Genomic DNA, 25,264 nt, shown 5'->3' on the forward strand with positions numbered 1-25,264 from the left:
TTTTATGTACAGTGACCCCCCGACCTACGATGGCCCCCGACATACGATAATTTCAACATGCAATGGCCTCTCAGAGGCCATCGCATGTTGAAGGCAGCATCAACATACGATGCTTTTGTATGTCGGGGCCATCGCATAAACGGCTATCCGGCAGCGCAGACTGCTTCAGCTGCCACTGGATAGCCGTTTACGGTGCCCCGTGAGCTCCGGTGATGTCTCTCACCTGTCCTCGGGGCTCCGGCGCGTCCTCTTCGGGATCCCTGCATCATCGGCGCTCTCCATCGTCGTCATCACGTCGCTGCGCACAACGTCCCATCATCCAACAGGAGCGGCGTGCGTAACAACGTTATGGCGGAGAATGAGCGCGCGGATGCTGGGGAAGCAGAGGCCTTGCCGGAGCGTCGGGGACGCGGCGACAGCGATGGAAGGCAACATCCCGGGCAGTGGTGACGGTCCGGAGCGGCGGGGACAGGTGAGTACAACTTCCTCTAACAGTGGTCTTCAACCTGTGGACCTCCAGATGTTGCAAAACGACAACACCCAGCATGCCCGGACAGCCAACGGCCTATACTTTACATTGCACGGATCCCTCAACTTGCGATGGTTCCAACAAACGATGGTCCGTTTGGAACGGATTACCATCGTATGTTGAGGGACCAAGGGACCACTGTAGTTTGCTTAAGTGCCACTGACACTAGCAGGCCAGAGGGGCCGTAGGGCCATGTTTTAGCGAGGTGATAATATCCTTTTAATTGTCAGGATCAACTTAAGGCCCCCCAAGGTCATTTCCTAGTGACATGCAATCACTTTATGAGACGGGAAAACCCATTTAAAAAGCAACCATGTGGGCAAGGTGCAGTCACATCTATCAGTTGTGCTGACATGGATGTGGAATTCCTATCGTCTGATGCCCGGGCAGGTGAATTTTTCAAGCCCTTAGCCCCGCAGGGCCAGACCTGAAAGCCCCCGACAAGTGAGGCAGCGCTCGGAGGAGTGTATGGAGAAGGCTCCTGACTCGTGCCCACTCTATACTCTGCAGCCCCCTGGCTGTTTTCAGTAGCTGGACAAAGCTACAGGAGTCAGAAAACGGCAATTTAAAAAAAGTTTTTTTAATTAGTAAAACATGACAGAAACTATACAAATCTAGTATTGCTGTAATCAGGCGGCCTAAAGTATCAAAATAACATGTTCGCTCAACCACAAGGTAAATGGAGTAGAAGAGAAAACCACCAAAATTTGGCAAAATTTTCTTTTATTATTTCAATTTCACTTCACCGATATTTTTTTTTGTTTCGGAGCATATGTTATGGACAAATTAAAAAGGTATCATTATAGTAGGTAGTTATGGCTATTAAAAGGGGGAAGAGGAAAAAAGGAGAGTGTAAAAGCGAAAATTGGCCCGGACAAGTGGATCGTCATGAGGGACAAGTAGATTTTGCTCCATTTTAGTCGTGTGGACATGTAGTTTTTTATTATATTTCCACACCCCTGGCTGGCCATTTTTTTTACACGCCTGGACTCCGCAGATGACATGTTTGAACATATGAACTACTATGGTATTCACAGCAGACTATTTGCGTGCACCATTTTTACGCCCAGTGTCAAAGGAAGAGACAAAAAACTGTGCACACAGAAAACAATGGAATCCACAACGTAATGTGAATGGAGCTTTATTAATATACCGTGTTACCTGCAAATGACACTTTTTTGGAACATGCACGTCACTTGCTATTCAGTCAAGAAGCTGACACTTCTGCAGCCAGTACCAAGTAAAGGATGAATGCTGCAGTCTAGGGTTGCACAGCTTAAAGGAAAATGTCATTTTGTGATTATTAAGGTAAATATTATGATTTCATGCAATAGAATGAAAGTAGGCCAGAACAGAAAGAGGTAAAATGCCCTCCATTTTATGTCCAATCCATGTCTTATCCATGCCATTAGCCAATATTCTAATGTGACAAATCTAATCTGGTGACGGGGCATGGGGAAAAAGGAAAACTGATGCTTACCTGTCCCTAGTCCCCTACTGTTCTGCTGCAGCTCCCATTCTTTTATGTGCTTTTTTCAGAGACAAGCAGCTGGTGGTAAGACCTTCCTGCTTAGCCAATCACAGGCTGAGAAAGGACACGGCTGTGGCCAGAGAACGGCTGAGCAGAAAGATCCAGCAGGCAGCTGCTTGTCTCGGAAATAGGAAGCACAGTAAAGACAAGGGAGGAGCTAGATAAGAATCAGGTTTTTTTTCTGTTTCCCCAGCTCTCCAGCAGCCTTTTACACACACACACACACACACACACACACACACACACACACACACACACTCGGGTTAGGTGGAAGGTGGACAGCACTGGATATACAGTCATGGCCGTAAATGTTGGCACCCCTGAAATTTCTCATGAAAATCAAGTATTTCTCACAGAAAAGTATTGCAGTAGTACATGTTTTGTTTATTCCCTTTGAGTTTATTGGAACTAAACAAAAAAAAAAAAAAGAAGGAGGAAGGGGGGGGGGGGGGGGAGACAAATTGGAAATAGAGTCACACCAAACTCCAAAAATGGGCTGGACAAAATTGTCACCCTTTAAAAATTGTGGAAAAATAAAAGATTGTTTCAAGCATGTGATGTTCCTTTAAACTAACCAGGGGAAAGTAACAGGTGTGGGCAATATAAAAATCACTCCAGAAAGCAGATAAAAAGGAGAGAAGTTCACTTAGTATTTGCATTGTGTGTCTGTGTGTGCCACACTAAGCATGGACAACAGAAAGAGGAGAAGAGAACTGTCTGAGGAATTGAGAACCAAAATTGTGGAAAAAATTCAATAATCTCAAGGTTACAAGTCCATCTCCAGAGATCTAGATTTGCCTTTGTTCACAATGCGCAACATTATCAAGAAGTTTGCAATCCATGGCATTGTAGCTAATCTCCCTGGGCATGGACAGAAGAGTAATATTGATGAAAGGTGTCAAGGCAGGATAGTTTGGATGATGGATAAGCAGCCTCAAACAAGTTCCAAAGATTCAAGCTGACCTGCAGGCTCAGGGAGCGCGAACTAGCCGTCGACATTTAAATTAAATGAAACACTATGGCAGGAGACCAAGGAGGACCCCACTGCTGACACAGAGACATAAAAAAGCAAGATTACATTTTGCCAAAATGAACATGAGTAAACCAAAATCTTTCTGGGAAAACATCTTGTGGACAGATGAGACCAAGATAGAGCTTTTTGGTAAAGCACGTCATTCTTCTGTACTGTTTACCGAAAACGGAATGAGGCCTACAAAGAAAAGAACACAGTACCTACAGTGAAATATGGTGGAGGTTCAATTATGTTTTGGGGTTGTTTTGCTGCCTCTGGCACTGGGTGCCTTGATTGTGTGCAAGGCATCATGAAATCTGAGGATTACCAATGGATTTTGGGTCACACTGTACAGCCCAGTGACAGAAATCTGGGTTTGCGTCCAAGATCCTGGGTCTTCCAGAAGGACAATGACCCCAAACATACATCAAAAAGCACCCAGAAATGGATGGCAACGAAGCGCTGGAGAGTTCTGAAGTTGTCAGCAATGAGTCCAGATCTAAATCCCATTAAACACCTGTGGAGAGATCTTAAAATTGCTGTTGGGAAAAGGCGCCCTTCCAATAAGAGAGACCTGGAGCAGTTTGCAAAGGAAGAGTGGTCCAACATTCTGGCTGAGAGTTGTAAGAAGCTTATTGATGGTTATAGGAAGTGACTGATTTCAGTTATTTTTTCCAAAGGGTGTGGAACCAAATATTAAGTTAAGGGTGCCAATAATGTTGTCCAGCCCATTTTTGGAGTTTGGTGTGATATGTCTAATTTGCTTTTTTTACTCTTTTTGGTTCAGCTCCAATACACACAAAGGGAATAACGTGTATAGCAAAACATGTGTTAGTGCAATCCTTTTCTGTGAGAAATACTTCATTTTTCTAGAAAAATTTCAGGGGTACCAACATTTACAGCTATCACTGTTCATGGTGGTCAGTGGGAGGTAGTGGAAAGCCAAACACACACACACAGGAGTCGGATCTGGGGCCAGGACACCAAAACTTACTTTGGGTGCATTCACACCATGATTCTTACATACAGGGACCGGATTTGGCTGGGAGATGTGAAAACCGGGCGCTCCCGTATCCCAGTCGGACCTGGCCACCTTCTCATTTGAATGAGTCGTCCAGAGTCCGATAGTGACTTTGGTCATCTCATTTTTGCCCTGTATCTGGTTTTGTGACGGACTTAAAACCAGGTCTGGCTGGGATACGGGTGTGCCCGGTTTTCACATCTCCCAGCCACCTTACATGTTGATAATCGCAGCACTTCGTGGCATGCATAAATCACACATGGCTAACATAGCAACTCAATTGTTTTGAAATTATTCATGAAGCCTTTCTACAACCCACTGCAGATTCCTCAGGGACAGGGATACGGACCCTAGAGCATTAGGACAGCATTTTAATGAAATATTTTTGGGTGTGCCACATACAATGCTACCTGTGTGCCGAGGGAAAAGCTGTTAATCCCAGTCTCTTAAAAATGTTCAAATGCTTTTGTGCCATAATTATAACAGGAGTTTGGTAAAAAAATAAATAAAAAAATACATAATATCCCTGAGCTACACTGGTTACTCAACTCGGGGACTGACAAACAGTGTAGCTTGTGATACTATGAAGTTTACACCAACTCCCATTAAAGTTCATGGGCGATACACAAATTGCTAGGAATGCTTCCAAATTTTAGCAACAAAGAAGTATCGAATGCCTTTATCAGCATTTTGCCATTAGGTAAAAATGTGCCACAAGTGTCGGAATCACTGCAGAAGGCGCTGCTTAGCATCACACATTCAAGTAGACGTCCCCTACTCTGCCTCTGGTTCACAGTCACAATGGGTTATGACTTGTCTTCTCTCTTGGTCTCCATGATAAGTAGCACAGCCATGGCTCCAGCATTTTGGATCAGCTGCAGAGATGTTCACACATGCATATTTTAGAGCAGGTGCTTTTGCTACCCTTTGACTTAAATGGGTAGTAAAATCTGTTGCGGAAAATCTGCATTAAAATCTGCATGTGTGAATGTACCATAAAAACAAAGAAAACTTACTGCTGAATCCACTTCTCGCTTTGTCTAAAAATTTTTTAAAATAAAACCTTGTGTGTTTTCCAGCTTTCAACAACATACACCGAGATCCTATAGATTGCTTCTGCGTTTACAGGCATAGACCTACTTAAATATAAAAAATAATGCATCTGCATGAGCCTGGGTGCCTCAATGAAGAGTATTCCAAGTGGCGCATTTGTTCTCCCCGTGTTTATTTGATGTAACACGTACAGGATATTGTTTGCTTTTGGCAGGGGATTATTTCACACAAAAGCCCTTTAAATGGATAGACTGCCAGGCCTGTAGCACCTGAGTTTCTAGCACGAAGATACAAATTAACTAGACAAAGCCTGTGCGCCTATCAGCCGCTCATCGCGGGAACTGTGTGTGCTGCATTTGACCAGATGGCTTTATTATTACTTTGCAGAATTATCCGGCATAGGGCTTTTATTCTTGATCCCAGCAGATAGGAACTGGGTAGTTTCGTTTTTTTTAACAGACTTCAACAAGAAATGAATGCAAGCAAGTATGCGAATACTAATTTAGAGACATTTGGTCACCCTAGGAGGCCCAAGCACAGCTCATGCGAAGATCGCTGCTGCACTTCTCAAGCATCTCAAGAGACTGTAGTTACTATGGGAACAAGAGATACCGACAGGAAGAATTAAAAATGTAGACATGCAGTACTTCCATCCTACCAGGGACCTGTCTATACGGACTGCTGATCTACTCACCAACCGATACACTCCAGGAACAATCCTACAACATCTGCAGATCGGAGCTTTACAAAGTCATAATGGCCAAGGCCTCCTGGGCTGGACATGGACTACAGTAACCCAATTCATCCAGGAAACCGCTACCATACATAGACATTTACATTTTGTTGTATTTTTACAGAGATGATAAAATGGGAGAGAAATGCTAATGTGTTTGCCATTAATAGAGCCATGTTCAACCTCTGGGATATTGATTTCCAAGGACCTCCGAGCCCCTTTATACTCATCTGACACCAGGGACATTTTACTGGGATTTTTCTAGACAGTCAGTTGATTTAACAGAATACTTGTAAGGAAATTACCCATCCGCCCTGCTATCAATCAGCCTAATCGATAAGGGTTCAGGCTAAGTTCAGAGTTTACAGAAGAAAGAAATCATCCGCTATATACTCGCAGCAGTGGGGAGCAGACGGCTTCTAAAGATGGCTAGTGCTCTTGTTCAAAACAAACAGACCTGGAAGGAAAGACAGTAAGACATATACATAATTTAGGAAAACATTAGCTTGCAGAGCCCTGTGACATCCTTGCCAGCCGCATGTATCTTTAATAGGCTGTATACACAATAGATTTTTCTTTCCTTTTATTAAATTATTTTCATGTTTCTCTTAAATTAAATGTTACTAACAATGTAAGGACTTATTCCATTATAAATATTCATTATATGAAACAATGGACAAAGAAAAGTGAACTAACTACATATACTATATCAGGGATTGACAAATCTGAATCTAAGATTGAACAAATAAAAAATGCTGCATGGTACACAACACAATGCCATAGGATCAGTCATCAGTGTCCCCTCATCTCCCCCCCCCCCCCTGTGTGTCACAGTCATCAGTGTCCCCTCATCCCCCCCCCCCTGTGTGTCACAGTCATTAGTGTCCCCTCATCTCCCCCCCCCCGTGTGTCACAGTCATTAGTGTCCCCTCATCTCCCCCCCCCGTGTGTCACAGTCATTAGTGTCCCCTCATCTCCCCCCCTGTGTGTCACAGTCATTAGTGTCCCCTCATCTCCCCCCTGTGTGTCACAGTCATTAGTGTCCCCTCATCTCCCCCCCTGTGTGTCACAGTCATTAGTGTTCCCTCATCTCCCCCTGTGTGTCACAGTCATTAGTGTCCCTTCATCTCCCCCCCCTGTGTGTCACAGTCATTAGTGTCCCTTCATCTCCCCCCCCTGTGTGTCACAGTCATTAGTGTCCCTTCATCTCCCCCCCTGTGTGTCACAGTCATTAGTGTCCCCTCATCTCCCCCCCGTGTGTCACAGTCATTAGTGTCCCCTCATCTCCCCCCGTGTGTCACAGTCATTAGTGTCCCCTCATCTCCCCCCGTGTGTCACAGTCATTAGTGTCCCTTCATCTCCCCCCCTGTGTGTCACAGTCATTAGTGTCCCTTCATCTCCCCCCCTGTGTGTCACAGTCATTAGTGTCCCCTCATCTCCCCCCCTGTGTGTCACAGTCATTAGTGTCCCCTCATCTCCCCCCCGTGTGTCACAGTCATTAGTGCCCCGTCATCTCCCCCCCGTGTGTCACAGTCATTAGTGCCCCGTCATCTCCCCCCGTGTGTCACAGTCATTAGTGCCCCTTCATCTCCCCCCCTGTGTGTCACAGTCATTAGTGCCCCTTCATCTCCCCCCCTGTGTGTCACAGTCATTAGTGTCCCCTCATCTCCCCCCCTGTGTGTCACAGTCATTAGTGTCCCCTCATCTCCCCCCCTGTGTGTCACAGTCATTAGTGTCCCCTCATCTCCCCCCTGTGTGTCAGTCATTAGTGTCCCCTCATCTCCCCCCGTGTGTCACAGTCATTAGTGCCCCGTCATCTCTCCCCGTGTGTCACAGTCATTAGTGCCCCGTCATCTCTCCCCGTGTGTCACAGTCATTAGTGTCCCGTCATCTCTCCCCGTGTGTCACAGTCATTAGTGTCCCGTCATCTCTCCCCGTGTGTCACAGTCATTAGTGTCCCGTCATCTCTCCCCGTGTGTCACAGTCATTAGTGTCCCGTCATCTCTCCCCGTGTGTCACAGTCATTAGTGTCCCGTCATCTCTCCCCGTGTGTCACAGTCATTAGTGTCCCCTCATCTCTCCCCGTGTGTCACAGTCATTAGTGTCCCCTCATCTCTCCCCGTGTGTCACAGTCATTAGTGTCCCCTCATCTCTCCCCGTGTGTCACAGTCATTAGTGTCCCCTCATCTCTCCCTGTGTGTCACAGTCATTAGTGTCCCCTCATCTCTCCCTGTGTGTCACAGTCATTAGTGTCCCCTCATCTCATCAGCAGATGCCTTCAGTGGCGGCTCCGGTGTTACATGAGCACTGGATGTCAAATGACCACTGCAGCTGATCCTGACTATGGAGCATGACCCCTGAGGCTGCCGATTGGCTGCAGTGGTCACCTGACATGAGGCCAACACTGCAGGTAGCAATGACTGCAGGTAGAACTGGGTATCAGAGTTAAAATGAAGGTGAAGTTGAGAAAAACAGTTTTTATTTTTATTTATTTTTAAAAAGATGGACAACACCTATTGGAAAGAACTGACAAAAACGTAGGCGCCACCATGAAATTCTTAGGCGCTATGGAAACCTGGTGCCTGGGTTTTGTTGAGCCCTGTATTCTATACACTGACTAAATTAGATAGATGGAGGCCTAATCCAGAGAACAGGGAAGCTCTTCATGGACAGACCCAAAATGTTGCATGGCAGCATTCAAGTCTGCCTATGACCCCAGCCACTAAGGGGAAAGGGACCCTTTGTGATTCGTCCGAGCTGTAGATATCCACCAATTAGACATCTTCTAACCTAATCCACTAAAATGATAAATCTAGACAGACATATTGGGCTATAGTTTGTGTTTTTTTCAATCATGTCTGCTTCTAACTCTGCACTGATTTTTCAGATAATATGAATGTGGTTTAAATCACCAAGTATCACAGGGGAACCTGAGCGGATTCTCAGGATTAAGATGCCTTAATCCTAACAAGGCCTTAGGGGTCCCAAATCTCTTTGTTCCTTACCTTAAAGGAAATCTATCACCAGTGTCACCTGCACTAACCTGTCTGTACCAACAGGTACTGCAGGTGACACTGATGACAAAGGTACTTACCTTGTCCTGTTCCACTTAGGGGATCTCTGATAATCTTGTCCATTAGCCCCAGTTACGGGCACCCAGCTTTGGGCACAGGCAGAGCTTTATGACATCACTGCTGTTCTCCAGCAGCAGAATCCAGCAGGGAGCAGTAGCGGCTTGGGGCATGGGGCGGAGCTTAGTGACGTCACTGCTGCTCTTCTCCAGCAGTGGGATCCAGCAGGAAGCAGCAGCGTTGACGTCACTAAGCTCCGCCCATGTCCCAAGCCACTGCTACTCCCTGCTGGATCCCGCTGCTACAGAACAGCAGCAGTGATGTAACTAAGCTCCACCCATGCCCCAAGCCGGGTGCCTGTAGCTGGAGCTAAAAGACATGATTACCAGAGATCCCCTGCACGGAACAGGACAAGTAGAGTACCGTTGTCATCAGTGTCACCTGCACTGCCTGTCGGTACTGACGGGTTAGTGCAAGTGACACTGGTTAAAGATTTCCTTTAAGAAATGAAGAAAGCAAAACTTGTGAACCTCCAGATCGCATTTTGTCAGCATCGTTCCTTTTGTCATATAATCACAGTAGGTCTTTTGTCAGAGACATAAGAAACAGAGATGAAGGCTAGCAAGACGTATTACCCTTCTAACTCAAGTACATCCTTTCAGGGGTAGCAAAGCAAGCAAATGCACCGGAAAGTAGACTGTCGGATGATAGACTTTCTTCTGTCAGATTCAGTATTTCTAGCTGTATTCCTTCCTAGCATTACAGAGGAACATTTTGCATCCTAAATAAATAAAACCCAAGCTTTTTCTTTTAAAGGTTACAACTCTAGACTCCGTACAGATCCTCAATATGCCTGCAATTAGGGATCATAGAGCACTCATATGTCATAAGTGTTGTATCCATTACACATCCATAATACTGAAGGGCTGTCTAGAGGGAAGAAGAAACACATAAAACAGCCTCTTACAGATGCTATAGAGATGAATTTGTATTCCGAACGCTCTCCATAGGCTTCAACAAGCATATTGCAACACCAAAATGGATAAACGTAACTAACACATGCATTCTTTTACGCTCATGTGAATGCCCCATGGATTAACTCCACAATAAAGACTAACTGCAGACAATCCATAATATATACAGTCTAATAGAAGCCTAAATAAAGCCTTGTTCACACCATGGTTTTGTCCCCTGCTGAAAAGTACTCTTAGTGTCAAGATAGGATGCCACAAGATGTCTGTACTGTAGCCTCCTGTTCCCACCAACTTCTGCTTTAAATTATAAAAAATAAAAACATGCATATTTGTGTCATGTTGCAGCATTCTGTACCTTAAAAATTAGCACAAAAAAACCCACAAAAACACAACATTATAGGCAAGTCCTTATAAAGACAAGTTACCAGAGAACCAAGAAGTAAACTCATATAGAGGAACATTTTTCAATGCTGCTCTTTAGCTGTGTCATTCACATTCTGACCTGTACAAATTGTTTGTCAATTTATTTCTATCTGCTTCCTGTGACCGTCATCAAGCCTGACAAGCACTAGAATATTCACAATGTTTAAATAAATTATTGTGTAAAACTTCAAATAAGCCCTTAAAGGGTTATTCCCATCTGAGAACATGGGCACCCTAACCTGATAAATAAACATACTTACCTTTCTCCTCCCAGGGCCAGTACTGATGCACATAGCTAGCTGTGTTTTTGTCCAGTCAGCAGGTTTTTTCTTATTGCTTTTAAGCAGTGTCAGAATGTTTTAACAAGTTCGAAACCCTTTCAGCAGCGTAACACCACAAGCTATGCTGTTTCAGGAACTCTGGCTTTAGGGGGACTTGTCTTTTGTAAGATAACTTTTTTATTACTTTTTATTCCAGTTTTTTGGGAGGTGAGATGTATTTTTTTTAATTTTTTTTTTTACTTGACAGAATTTACAATGAAGGATAAATTTTGACATCACTTTGTAGCCTTAGTTGTCCCGACATGTTCCTTTTTTTCCAGTTCATTCATTTACAGCAATCTCCATGGACAGGAGCTTTCTTATTTACATGACCAGGGAAGGTGTCTGGACATACACTACAACTTTAGAAAATGTCATTTTACAAGGCAGGAGGAGGCCGAGCTTTATATATTGTCGTCTTCTCTATATATTGGTTTCACCTCACTGTATTTCCGTACAGACCCTTTTCCTACAACCTCCACCTTATCACATACAGAAGAGGAAATCTCAGGCTTGGTCACATTACTGCTGTACTACACTAAAAGGGGGCTCCATAGCGAAAGAACAGGAGTTAAAGAGGTACTCCGATGCAAAACTATTTTTTTTCACATCAACAAACTCCAGAAAGTTAAACAGATTTGTAAACTACTTCTATTTAAAAATCTTGATCCTTCCAGTGCTTATCAGCTGCTGTATGCTCCAGAGGAAGTCGAGTTGTTCTATTGAGTCTGACCACAGTGCTCCCTGCTGACACCTCTGTCTAGAGTAGGGGCAAATCCCCATAGCAAACCTCTCCTGCTCTGGACATTTCCTAAAACAGGTGTCAGCAGAGAGCATTGTGGTCAGACTGAAAAGAACTCCATAACTTCATCTGGAGCATACAGCAGCTGATAAGTACTGATAATCCTGAAATATTTCAGTTTCTATTCTAGCTATTAGGCCCAAAACTAAGCTGAAAGCTCCCTGCAGCTCTGTGTGTATGCTCGTAGTGGAGGATTTCCCAGCAGCAGTCACGAGCTGACTCACAGAGCTACCCAGCCGCAGCAGGTAGCTTGCCCTGCAGTTGCTCTGTGACTGACTGCACTGTGTCTGCCCCTACCCTTAAGAGGTATTTCAGGATTTTTTTTTCTTTTAAGTCTGAGCCCATAATGCCAAGATAAAATACTGTGTCCTTTGCTTCTATTACCGCCGAGCCCCGCTTTGTCCCATTTTCATGCACAGTACCCACACCTGGAAGTGCTGTAGAGCATGTCTTTTTATTTTCACTTTCGGGTGTGGGTCCAGAGCATGAAAACAAGACAAAGTGGTGCCCGGAGGTAATAGAAGCTTATTACTCAGTATTATTGGCCTCATGGACTCAAAGGCTAAAGAAAATAAATCCTTGAATATCCCTCTAAGACAGTGTTTCCCAACCAGGGTGCCTCTTCCTGACGTCACCCACACTACCTGCCTTTACCAGCAGGTTAATGCGGTGACACTGATGACTGTTTTCCTTTGAACCAGTTGGCAGGCTGTTTACTGGAGATCCATATGTAATAAATGAATATCTATCTGTGGAGATACAAAACATTTCTACTAGGTCTGCTCTGCCTCACATATTACTTCCAATTTATAAAGAAAAATGTATATAGACTATGGAGCCTTTCATAGCCAGCTGTTACTTGGACTCTACCTTGTGGGTGAATGACCAAACACAGACATGAGTCCAGTGACCTGAACTACAAGAATCAGGGCCTCTACGGTTAGGTCCAGTCTTGACTGAGGGTCCAGTGACCTGAACTACAAGAATCAGGGCCTCTACGGTTAGGTCCAGTCTTGACTGAGGGTCCAGTGACCTGAACTACAAGAATCAGGGCCTCTACGGTTAGGTCCAGTCTTGACTGAGGGTCCAGTGACCTGAACTACAAGAATCAGGGCCTCTACGGTTAGGTCCAGTCTTGACTGAGGGTCCAGTGACCTTAACTACAAGAATCAGGGCCTCTACGGTTAGGTCCAGTCTTGACTGAGGGTCCAATGACCTGAACTAAAAGAATCAGGGTCTCTACGGTTAGGTCCAGTCTTGACTGAGGATCCAATGACTACAAGAATCATGGCCTCTACGGTTAGGTCCAGTCTTGACTGAAGGTCCAATGACCTGAACTGAGGCCTTAATTTGGGAGCACTAATGGGCTTATATGTGATGGATTGGCAAGTTGTATTTCTTCTTACAGTATAGCATGACAAATATTTAGCTACACTGTATGCAAACAGGAAATGTCTTCTCCAAAGCAAGGGAAAGAGATGATAAGAGCTGATGCTATATGAACAGTCAGTAGATAGGAGAAGAGTGTCTTCAGCAGTAAGGGTGCGTTCACACGGCCGTCTGTCCCCGGTTTTTTATCCCCGTTTCGGTTCCGTTCTTGCAGGCTGTAAACTGATTAAAAAACTTTTTTTTTTTTTAAATCCATTTAAGTCAATGGGATTTTTTTTTTTTACAATCTGTTTGTACCAGTCTGCACTCATTTCCGTTTTTTTGACGGCAGAAAACGGCACCTGCATTATTTTTTCTTCCGTCAAAAGAACGGACACAGTAAATTTAACATTAAAGTTTATGGAAAACGGATGAGCCTTTAATGTCATCTGTTTCCATCCGTTTTTTGATCTGTTTTTAATTCTGAGCATGCTCAGAAAAAAATAATAAAAAATATTTTTTGGGGTTTATTAACTGAACAATAATGGATCCAAACAGATAACATCCGTTTGTATCTGCTTTGTGTGTTTTTTTTTTTTAAAGTACGTTTTTTATTTTGGATGGGAAAAGAACGGGACGGGTCTAGACGGCCATATAAATGCAGGCTAACCGGTACCAGCTATACCATGCACATAAACAGTCTAAAGAGTTCTACACTACTGGTGACAACTGTTTACTTTCTATAGCAGTGTTTCCCAACCAGGGTGCCTCCAGCTGTTGCAAAACTACAACTCCCAGCATGCCCGGACAGCCTTTGGCTGTCCGGGCATGCTGGGAATTGTAGTTTTGCAACAGCTGGAAGCACCCTGGCTGGGAAACACTAGACTATAGAGATGTTTCTGCTTACTCACGTACATGGTAGGAGGAATTCTTCAGCGCCACTTCCTCCTCTGCATACACTGGAATATGTAGGTCAGCTGTCGTATGTTCTGTTTCTGCAGTTGCACAATCAACAGAACTAAAGTATGTATATATATATATATATATATATATATATATATATATATATAAATATATAAAAATCATCAAACTCAAATATACAATTGTAAATGTATATATTTTTTACATATGTATATTTTAGTTTGACATGTTTTTTTTCGTGATCAGACACTTATCCTGTGTATAGGGGATAAGGGTCTATCGCTGCAGATCTCCTTTAATAAAATGTTCCCATTTAAACTCTGTATCACATTAATCTACTGATCCAGAGCAACTGTTCCATCATTACAACTGGTAACCTCATAGATAAAATCTCCCAGCAATCTTTGCTGACTGTCTACCTGGAGCTTGCTCTAGTGCAGTGTTTCCCAAACAGGGTGCCTCTCCAGTTGTTAAAAAAAACTACAACTCCCAGCATGCCTGGACAAATAAAGGCTGCCCGGGAATGCTGGGAGCTGTCGTTTTGCAACAGCTGGAGGCACCCGATTGGGAAACTGAGTTATCTTTACACCAGGAACTGTACAGTAACCTGAAGGACAATAATAGAATATAATGACAGGTCAGTACAAGATAAGAAATGCTATATTTTTACAGCTACTTCATTTTACCCAGATTATATTTATACTAAAAATTGTGTTCAAAGGTGAGCTAGAAGCTAATATGGGAAAAAGACATAAGAAAGTCCTGTAGTGACTGGATGGGAAGTGCATGGAAATATATCATTCAGAACCACTACTCTATACTCACCTGGTATGTTGTGGGTCCTGGATTTTTCTACATGTCTGACTTTAGGTTTAGTTGCCTTTCAATTGTAAAGAAGCACTCCAGGTTTTGTTTTGTCGGTTTTCTCCATATCACATACATTCACAATCAATAATCATACGGTGCTATTTGTTTTATTTCAGCAAAGCAGCAGTTATGCGTTTCATTACTGTAACTGGGTCGTGTGATCACCAGTGACTTAAAAAAAAAAAAAATAATGACTGTGCTTAATATGAGTGACAGGATGTCAGACCTGAATTTTCTGTGGACTACAGGCTGACATCACAACCTACCGTATCCCTTCTTGTAGCTCCCAGACCCCTCCCCTCCCAGCTCCACCTCCTATCGCTATGGGATCAGGCTATATAGTAGTTACACACCTCCCCTGAGGCTTCTTTTTGTTCTGTTTTTGCTATGATTCATTGCAAAAATTGAGGTATAGTATCAAAAAGTACAGTAAAAATATGGTAGTTTTTACCACGATTTTGTAAAATCACTGCAAAACCATCTAAAATGCAGTAGAAATATAAAACGTAGAAAATAAGCAGCTGAAAATCCGCACTGCTGCGTATTTTAGTGCAGATTTTCAGCAGCTTTTTTGTTGCTGCTTATTTTTTGCTGGTAAGTCAATGATAAAACACGCAGCAGATCAGCTGCGGAAAATCCACTTGTGTGAACGAGCCCCTACAGGGTGCCTCAGACTTGCCTGCTTGGAGCAGCAATACTCTCTAGGAGCAGACACACTGTGATCGAGTTGCCGCACGCAAGCGCAGTATACTCTCACATCTCGGTTGCTCTCGGCCTAGCTCAGGGAGCCGGGGTAGTGCCCGCGAGTACACCGAACATGTGGGCGACTCACACAACGCAGCAGTGTATCTGCGCGTAGCAGCGTATTGCCACTCCGAGCAGGCACATCTGGGGCACCCTGTAGGGGTCCTTAGGTGGCAGATCCGCAGAGTAAAATAGGCTTGCAATGTGTCTGCTTGTAGCAGCGTATTGCCACTACGAGCAGGCACATGTAAAGACAGCATAGAGCGGGCCTTCACCAGCGGATCCGCAGCGAAACTGCTGAGAAAATCCGCTCGTGTGAACATACCCTAAGGGTGCATTCACACGGGAGTATTTGTCAGCGGAACCGCAGCTGCGGATCCGCTGACAAAGGCCCCTAAAGTGCTGCCCTCTTTGTGCCTGCTAATAGTGGCAATCCGCCTCTACCAGCAGACACACTGCGATATGCGAGTTACCCTGCAGTGTAAATTGATTTTCAAACTCGTAGTGGAGCTCCCGCTGTGAGTTTGAAAAGGGGCGGGGTCTCCGTGCGCTACCTGCAGCAGATTTCCGCCAGCGCAACCTCCACTGTTGAAAATCCGCCGCAGACCCTTTTGACTTCAATGGGCAGCAAAGTCTGCAGAAGAAAATCCGCTTGTGTGAACGAGCCCTTATACACAATACTGTATGTAGTTTGGTTCGGGCTAAGCAGGAAACACCCGCACAGATAGTCACTGACAAAGGTTGGTCAGCACTATGGCCACTGAATAAAGTGGCACTTCCACACTTGTTAAGTGCTCTGACCCCCACCCTTTGAGATGAGCAGGAGTGACGGCCTGCGCAGCCAATCACCGGCTGAGACGGGAACTGTTAAGCCCCGTACAGGAGATCGCGGGGTCCCAGCAGTCAGCCCCCCTTTCCTGTTGATCAGCCCCTCCTCTTTCCTGTTGATAAGGGGTGAATTAGGTTCCCTGGAGTACCCCTTCAAATCTGTGTCAGTACTGAAAAATGTATCCAACAGACAACCTCTTTGAGAAGACCACCCCCTTATCCAGAACAGATTCTGTTCACTAGACATTATACCCTGTGGCCATTTTCTTTGAGAAGATCACTTTTTTAATGCAATGTTGGATGGTCTTCTCAAAGAGGTTTCACTATACAACTTTGAAAACAAAGACGTATTAGTCCAAAGTACCCAAGATAAAAAATTACTCCAAATCATTTGTTTTCAAACTAGAATTTGCATATATGTATACCTTTCTGGAACCAGTTGAAAGCATTTTCCCCTCTGGAGTACACCTTTAAGGCTTCCAGTACTACTTTCAATTCTGACCACAGTGCTCTCTGCTGCCACCTATGTCCTTGTCAGGAACTGTCCAGAGCAGGAGCAAGTCCCCATAGCAAAACCTCTCCTTCACTGGACAATTCCTGACATGGACAGAGGTGGCAGCAGAGAGCACTGTGGACATACTGTGGAAAGAACTACACAACTTCCTATGGAGCATACAGCAGCTCCTAAGTACTGGAAGGCTTAAGATTTTAATAAAGTAGTAAATTACAAATCTATAGAACTTTCTGGCACCCCAATCTGTTCAGCTGTTCCGAGATGCAGCACAATCTTGCAATATGAAAATGAACTCTTTACTGCACCAGGGGAAGGTTTGAAGACTATCTGCACGTCTGACGCCATCCCCTGGGTCCCATTCATGCCACCCCTGCTCTTCAATATACATCCTCTCATTCAATAGGCTGTGCCCAGGTCTAGGAGGGGATGTATATTGATGAGCAGAGGTGGCACCAATGACTGCACTGGCACAGTTGTAGTGCCTGTAAGATCAGCAGGATAATCGGGTGGGTTTATCATTCAATCTAGACGTTATATTCTGTCTATCATTGGCGCTGTGATGGCGCAGTCATGTAATCTTAGCGACTTTTGAAGTAGACATTTCAGAAGTTTTTGTGTAGCAGTACACCTATTTCCGATAGACATGCAGTGCACCCTTATTTATCATAAGCGATTTTTATAATAAGTCGCTAAAAATTGCGCAAACCCCGATTTCTAAATGCTAAAGTACGCCGGCCAAAAGTACACGTACAAAACCTCTCTACCGTTCGCAAAGCACCATTACATAGCAAAAATGCAGATGCCGACAAAAATTGGTCATGCATTCATCTTCCTTATAATCGGGGGTTGGGACGTAGCGGCGGACTTGAAAAGATACTTGCAGAAGCAGAATCGTGTCGTTCCGGTCACCTTCCTAAAAACAGTCTAGCTAAATTTTACCTGATCCCCTGAAGGGCAGCATTCTCAGTGCTCATCGCGGTCAGGGTTTCTGATTAGGGCTTATCAGGGTTATGAATATTTGTTTATGGGTTAATATTTCTCATTAGGGCTATGATAAAGGTTTATTATGGCAAAGGGAAATGAATATGGGGTTTTATTACGATTTGTTTTATGTTTAGGGGTTAGCTTTAATTTTCAGAATTAGGGAAAGGGGTTATGATTATGGTTCCAAGTTATGATTAGGAAAAGGGATTATGATTCTGTTTAAAGCAGGGAGCCAGCTGTAAAGCAGCATCACATTCCTGACCAGTCACCTACAGTCATTCTACCCCTAAGCAACCACTGACATACATGTACCGTATTTTTCGCCATATAAGACGCACTTTTTCTTCCCCAAAACTGGGGGGGAAAAGTTGGTGCGTCTTATACGGCGAATACACCCCTATCGCGGCGGTCCCTGCGGCCATCAACGGCAGAGACCAACGTATAATGCAGGACATCAACGATCGCGGCGATGCCCTGTATTAACCCTTCAGGCGCGCCGATCAAAGCTGACCGCCGCGTCTGAAGCGAAAGTGAAACTAACCCGGCTGCTCAGTCGGGCTGTTCGGGACCGCCACGGTGAAATCGCAGCGTACCGAACAGCTTACAGGACATCGGGAGGGACCTTACCTGCCTCCTTGGTGTCTGCTCCGTGCCGGGATCCCCTGCATGGCCGGCGCTCTCTTTCGACGTCATCCAATAGGAGCAGCGTGCGTAGCGACGTGATGACAGTGACGGAGAGCTTGGATCCCGGGGAAGAAGTAGTCCGGAGAGTCGGGGACACCACGGGGATGCGGCGACAGCGATGGAGTGACATCCAGGGCAGCGGTGACGAGCGGTGACTGTCTGGAGTGGCGGGGACACGTGAGTATTACCTCCTATACCAGTGGTCTTCAACCTGCGGACCTCCAGATGTTGCAAAACTACAACTCCCAGCATGCCGGACAGCCAACGGCTGTCCGGGCATGCTGGGAGTTGTAGTTTTGCAACATCTGGAGGTCCGCAGGTTGAAGATCACTGTTGGGTTCAGAATCTTTTTTTTTCAAGATTTTGCACCTTTAAAATTGGGTGCGACTTATAGGGCGAAAAATACGGTACATCCTGTTGCGGTAAAAAAGAAAAGAGAAGGGTAAACTTTGAATGATAAATCTCCCCCAATGTGCTTGCTTGGATGAGCATTCTTGTCTACAACAACAGGTTAAAACCTTTGCCAAAGGAAGAACTTATACATACAGGGTATGGCGCCACCTGGCATTTAACCCCTTACGGACTCAGCCCATTTTGGCCTTAAGGACTCGTTTTTTCCTCCTCGCCTTCAGAAAATCATAACTCTTATATTTTCATCCACAGACTAGGGCTTGTTTTTTGCACGACCAGTTTTCCGTTGTAATGACATCACTCATTATATCATAAAATGTATGGCGCAACCGAAAAACACTATTTTTGTGGAGAAATTAAAAAGAAAAATGCAATTTTGCTAATTTTGGAAGGTTTCGTTTTCACGCCATACAATTTATGGTAAAAATGACATGTGTTATTTATTCTGGGGGTCAATACAATTAAAATGATACCCGTGATAACATACTGTTCTATTACTGTTGAGCTTTAAAAAAAAAAAATATATAAAATACGCAAACTTTTTAACCAAATTAGTGTGTTTAAAATCCCCCTATTTTGAAGACCTATAACTTTTTCATTTTTCCATATAAGCGGCGGTATGAGGGCTCTGTACCTTTTATTGATACCATATTTTCATATATAAAACTTTTAATACATTTTTTGGGAATAAAATGTTACAAAAAGCAGGAATTTTGGACTTTATTTTTTTCACTCTTTAAAGGGGTATTCCAGGCAAAAACTTTTTTTTTTTATATATATATCAACTGGCTCCGGAAAGTTAAACAGATTTGTAAATTACTTCTATTAAAAAATCTTAATTCATCCAATAGTTATTAGCTTCTGAAGTTTTCTGTCTAACTGCTCAATGATGATGTCACGTCCCAAGAGCTGTGCATGATGGGAGAATATCCCCATAGGAACTGCACAACTCCCGGGACGTGAGTCATCAGAAAGCAGTTAGACAGAAAACAACAACTCAACTTCAGAAGCTAATAACTATTGGAAGGATTAAGATTTTTTAATAGAAGTAATTTACAAATCTGTTTAACTTTCCGGAACCAGTTGATATATAAAAAAAAAGTTTTGGCCTGGAATTCCCCTTTAATAGTCCCCATAGGAGACTATTTATAGCAATCATTCAATTGCTAATACTGTTAAGTGCTATGCATAGGGCATAGCACTGATCAGTATTATCGGTCATCTTCTGCTCTGGTCTGCACGATCTCAGACCAGAGCAGAAGACCCATGGAAAGCAGCGGAGGCAGGTGAAGGGACCTCCGACTGCAGCTCTGGATGATCAGATTGCCATGGCAGCCGATCCGATGATCCATTTCAGGGACCACACTGCCGCAGATGCCGTGATCTGTATTGATCAAGGCATCTGAGGGGTTAATGGCAGACTGCAGCACGATCGTGGATGTCTGCCAGTACCAGCGGGTCCCTGTCTGCTATCAGCAGCCGAGACCTGCCACGCATGACCCGAACATCGCTCCGATGCTCACAGTTATGCATAGGACGTAAATGTACCTCCTGGTGTGTTTAGTACCACCGCACCAGGATGTATATTTACGTCCTGCGTCGTTAAAAGGGGTTCTCCACTGGTAACCTTTTTTTTCCCCTCAAATCAACTGGTGCCAGAAAGGTAAGCAGATTTGTATATGACTTCTATGGAAAAAATCTTAATCCTTCCAGTACTTAGCTGCTATATGCTTAAAAGGAAGTTGTTTTCTGTTTGGGTGGGAATAAAGTGGTACGGGGGGGGGGGGGGGGCAAAAGATATAGCACAGGGGATTGATCAAGGGGGGAGGGGATAAAAGTAAATGGGGGTAGCAGGCCGATTTGTAATGCTGGTACTGGTATCATGTTGTACGTTGTAGGACGCACAGCGTAATATGTGCAATTGGCGGTACTGTGAGGGGTGTCCAGGGGGCCACAAAATTTCTGATGGCAGCCTTGATCCTTCCAGTACTTGTCAGCTGCTATATGTTCCACAGGAAGTTATTTTCCTTTCTGTCTGACTACAGTGCTCTCTGCTGACATCTCTGTCCAGAGCAGGATAGGTTTGCTATGGGGATTTTCTCCTACTCTGGACAGTTCCTAAAATGGACAGAGGTGTCAGCAGAGAGCACTGTGGTCGTGACAAAAGAAATTCAAAAAGAAAAGAACTTCCTCTGTAGTATACAGCAGCTGATAAGTTCTGGAAGGATTAAGATTTTTAAATAGAAGTAATTTACAAATCTGTTTAACTTTCTGGCAACAGTTGAAAAAAAATCCAGTGGAGTACCCCTTTAAAGCATATAGCAATTTGCATGTCTACCTACTGGGCTGAGTGTTGCTTGACTCACAGCTAGCTCTCTGTAAAGTGACCCTCTGTTCTCTGCAGTCAGTAAGACCCAGCTATAATAACAGTTGCCAGAAGGGGAAGGAGACTAATTCTATCCAAAATCCTCTTCTAGCCCCACAGATCAACAGCAGCAGCCAGAATGCAAAGTTTACTAAAATGTCATCTGTTAACACTGCAGCTTTACACCAGCTTTCTGGTACAAGAATGAATCATGGGCTTTAGGGACACACATGAACCCCAGAAAACAAAATGTATGGTACGTATTCATCTACCACCAAAACTAACAAATACAACCTCCAGGCAGCTGACAGTGTGACGGTAACTGACGTGCCAATAAATGATTATGATCCATACCCAGAAGCAGTGTCAGTTACACAGCTGATCTTGGTGCCAAGCCTCTGTGCCAACCCTGGAGTACTGGAGTAGAACAAGGTGCCACATCAAGCCACTGGCTGGACCACCCAACCTACAACAACACTAATGTCAAAAAGGAAGAGTGCAGAAAGTTCTACCAGACAGTATACAGGAGTTACCGATAGAAACTAAGCTGCGCCAACAAGTGCCAGGCCAGTTTCACAGTGTGCAGTGTCCTATTACAAAGATCGCCCTTCTCCAACCTGTGGCTCTCCAGCTGTTCAGACTACAATTCCCAGCATTCCCACAGTCACAGACTACATTTCCCAGCATTCCGACAGTCACAGACTACAATTCCCAGCATTCCGACAGTCACAGACTACAATTCCCAGCATTCCGACAGTCACAGACTACAATTCCCAGCATTACGACAGTCACAGACTACAATTCCCAGCATTCAGACAGTCACAGACTACAATTCCCAGCATTCCGACAGTCACAGACTACAATTCCCAGCATTCCGACAGTCACAGACTACAATTCCCAGCATTCCGACAGTCACAGACTACAATTCCCAGCATTCCGACAGTCACAGACTACAATTCCCAGCATTCCGACAGTCACAGACTACAATTCCCAGCATTCCGACAGTCACAGACTACAATTCCCAGCATTCCGACAGTCACAGACTACAATTCCCAGCATTCCGACAGTCACAGACTACAATTCCCAGCATTCCGACAGTCACAGACTACAATTCCCAGCATTCCGACAGTCACAGACTACAATTCCCAGCATTCCGACAGTCACAGACTACAATTCCCAGCATTCCGACAGTCACAGACTACAATTCCCAGCATTCCGACAGTCACAGACTACAATTCCCAGCATTCCGACAGTCACAGACTACAATTCCCAGCATTCCGACAGTCACAGACTACAATTCCCAGCATTCCGACAGTCACAGACTACAATTCCCAGCATTCAGACAGTCACAGACTACAATTCCCAGCATTCAGACAGTCACAGACTACAATTCCCAGCATTCCGACAGACTTTTAATGCATGCTGGGAGTTGGAGTTTTGTACCAGCTGGAGAGCTACAGGTTGGAGGTAAACAGTAATCACACACAAACCGCCCTGTAGAGACACATGGCAGCGCCACCCACAGAAGGGGCACCCAGGGGCGCATACACACAATGCATATGCCATTGTTTCCCAACTACAGTGACTCCAGCTGTTGCAAAACTACAACTCCCAGCATGCCTGGACAGGCGTTGGCTGTCCAGACATGCTGGGAGTTGTATTTTTGCAACAGCTGGAGTCACTCTAGTTGGGAAACACTGGCATATGCCTATGAAGTCTGGTACGCTGCACTAAATACAAGGAAGATGGCACAGGGCCCTCCTGCATAACAAGTCACTGGTGCTAGCACATACATGTGTCCCATACACCGCCCGTATGATGCCTGGCACGTCTGCCCACCCCACCAGCCTGCTCTGCTGACACTGCCACTCACCAGCTCGGCTGCTGTCCCTTCCCCGCCGGGGCCTCACTTCTCTCCAGGATAGCAGCGCCCGGCCGGGGTCCAGGCTCACCTCGCAGCTGTGACTCCTCACGGACAGCACGGAGCACAGCACCGGGGATGAGGGCTGCTGTACGGGCTCCATGATGTCTGCCTGTGGGGCCCGCACACAAGCACATAACACGGAGTCCACACAGCACGATCACATGGAAGATCCCCAGCTAGCGGTCCGGGACCTCCATTGTCTGCGCCGGCAGCTTCTCTAACCCCGCCCCCGGCGTCAACACGTATGCAAATGAACCGCGTGTGGGAGGGGCTGAATGCTGGCAAAGCGAAAGAAGAGCGGGCAGACGAGAGAGGACAGATATAGGAGTGAGGAGAGGGCAGACAAGGGAGAGCAGCAGCTATAGGGGTGAGGAGAGGGCAGACAAGGGAGAGCAGCAGCTATAGGGGTGAGGAGAGGGCAGACAAGAGAGAGGAGCAGCTATAGGGGTGAGGAGAGGGCAGACAAGAGAGAGGAGCAGCTATAGGGGTGAGGAGAGGGCAGACAAGGGAGAGCAGCAGCTATAGGGGTGAGGAGAGGGCAGACAAGGGAGAGCAGCAGCTATAGGGGTGAGGAGCAGCTATAGGGGTGAGGAGCGGACAGACAAGAGAGAGGAGCAGCTATAGGGGTGAGGAGTGGGCAGACAAGGGTGAGGACAGATATAGGGGTGAGGAGCGGGCAGACAAGGGAGAGCAGCAACTATAGGGGTGAGGAGAGGGCAGACAAGGGAGAGCAGCAGCTATAGGGGTGAGGAGAGGGCAGACGAGAGAGGAGCAGCTATAGGGGTGAGGAGAGGGCAGACAAGGGAGAGCAGCAGCTATAGGGGTGAGGAGCAGCTATAGGGGTGAGGAGCGGACAGACAAGAGAGAGGAGCAGCTATAGGGGTGAGGAGTGGGCAGACAAGGGTGAGGACAGATATAGGGGTGAGGAGCGGGCAGACAAGGGAGAGCAGCAACTATAGGGGTGAGGAGAGGGCAGACAAGAGAGAGCAGCAGCTATAGGGGTGAGGAGAGGGCAGACAAGAGAGAGGAGCAGCTATAGGGGTGAGGAGAGGGCAGACAAGGGAGAGCAGCAGCTATAGGGGTGAGGAGCAGCTATAGGGGTGAGGAGCGGACAGACAAGAGAGAGGAGCAGCTATAGGGGTGAGGAGTGGACAGACAAGGGTGAGGACAGATATAGGGGTGAGGAGCGGGCAGACAAGAGTAAGCACCAGATATAGGAGTGAGGAGCGGGCATATATAGGGGTGAGGAGCAGGCAGACAAGAGAGAGGGGCAGATATAGGGGTGAGGAGCAGGCAAACAAGAGAGAGGAGCAGATACAGGGATGAGGAGCAGGCAGACAAGAGAGAGAAGCAGATACAGGGGTGATGAGCAAGCAGACAAGGGAGAGGAGCAGATACAGGGGTGATACAGGGGTGAGGAGTGGGCAGACAAGGGAGAGGAGCAGATATAGGGGTGAGGAGTGGGCAGACAAGAGAGAGAAGCAGATATAGGGGTGAGGAGCGGGCAGGCAAGGGAGAGAAGCAGATATAGGGGTGAGGAGCGGGCAGGTAAGGGAGAGGAGCAGATATAGGGGTGAGGAGCGGGCAGGTAAGGGAGAGGAGCAGATATTGGGGTGAGGAGTGGGCAGACAAGGGAAGGAGCAGATATAAGGGTGAGGAGTGGGCAGATAAGGGAGAGGAACAGATATAGGGGTGAGGAGCGGGCAGACAAGAGAGAGAAGCAGATATAGGGGTGAGGAGAGGAGCAGATATAGGGGGAGGAGCGGGCAGACATAGGGGTGAGGAGCAGGCAGACAAGAGAGAGGAGCGGATATAGGGATGAGGAGCATGCAGACAAGGGAGAGGAGCGGATATAGGGGTGGGGAGCGGGCAGACAAGGGAGAGGAGCGGATATAGGGGTGGGGAGCGGGCAGACAAGGGAGAGGAGCGGATATAGGGGTGGGGAGCGGGCAGACAAGGGAGAGGAGCGGATATAGGGGTGAGGAGCGGGCAGACAAGGGAGAGGAGCAGATACAGGGGTAAGCCGTGGGCAGACAAGGAAGAGGAGCAGATATAGGGGTAAGGAGAGGGCAGATATAGGGGTGGGGAGCGGGCAGACAAGGGAGAGAAGCAGATATATGGGTGGGGAGAGGGCAGACAAGGGAGAGAAGCAGATATAGCGGTGAGGAGCGGGCAGACAAGGGAG

The 25,264-nt window shown here is 45.8% G+C and overlaps 1 protein-coding gene across 1 annotated transcript in view; it reads right to left on the minus strand.

Moving 5' to 3' along the window:
* CERK (ceramide kinase) overlaps window positions 1-23,305 on the minus strand; it is an 85,876-nt gene extending 62,571 nt beyond the window's left edge. The window contains exon 1 of the mRNA XM_056573699.1: window positions 23,029-23,305. Within this exon, the coding sequence (XP_056429674.1) occupies window positions 23,029-23,179 (151 nt within the window). The 5' untranslated portion in view covers window positions 23,180-23,305. The remainder of the gene's footprint in view (window positions 1-23,028) is intronic.
* Window positions 23,306-25,264: the final 1,959 nt, after the last annotated feature.

This window comes from Hyla sarda, chromosome 4, assembly GCF_029499605.1.
Source record: "Hyla sarda isolate aHylSar1 chromosome 4, aHylSar1.hap1, whole genome shotgun sequence".
In the NCBI taxonomy this organism is placed as follows: domain Eukaryota; kingdom Metazoa; phylum Chordata; class Amphibia; order Anura; family Hylidae; genus Hyla; species Hyla sarda.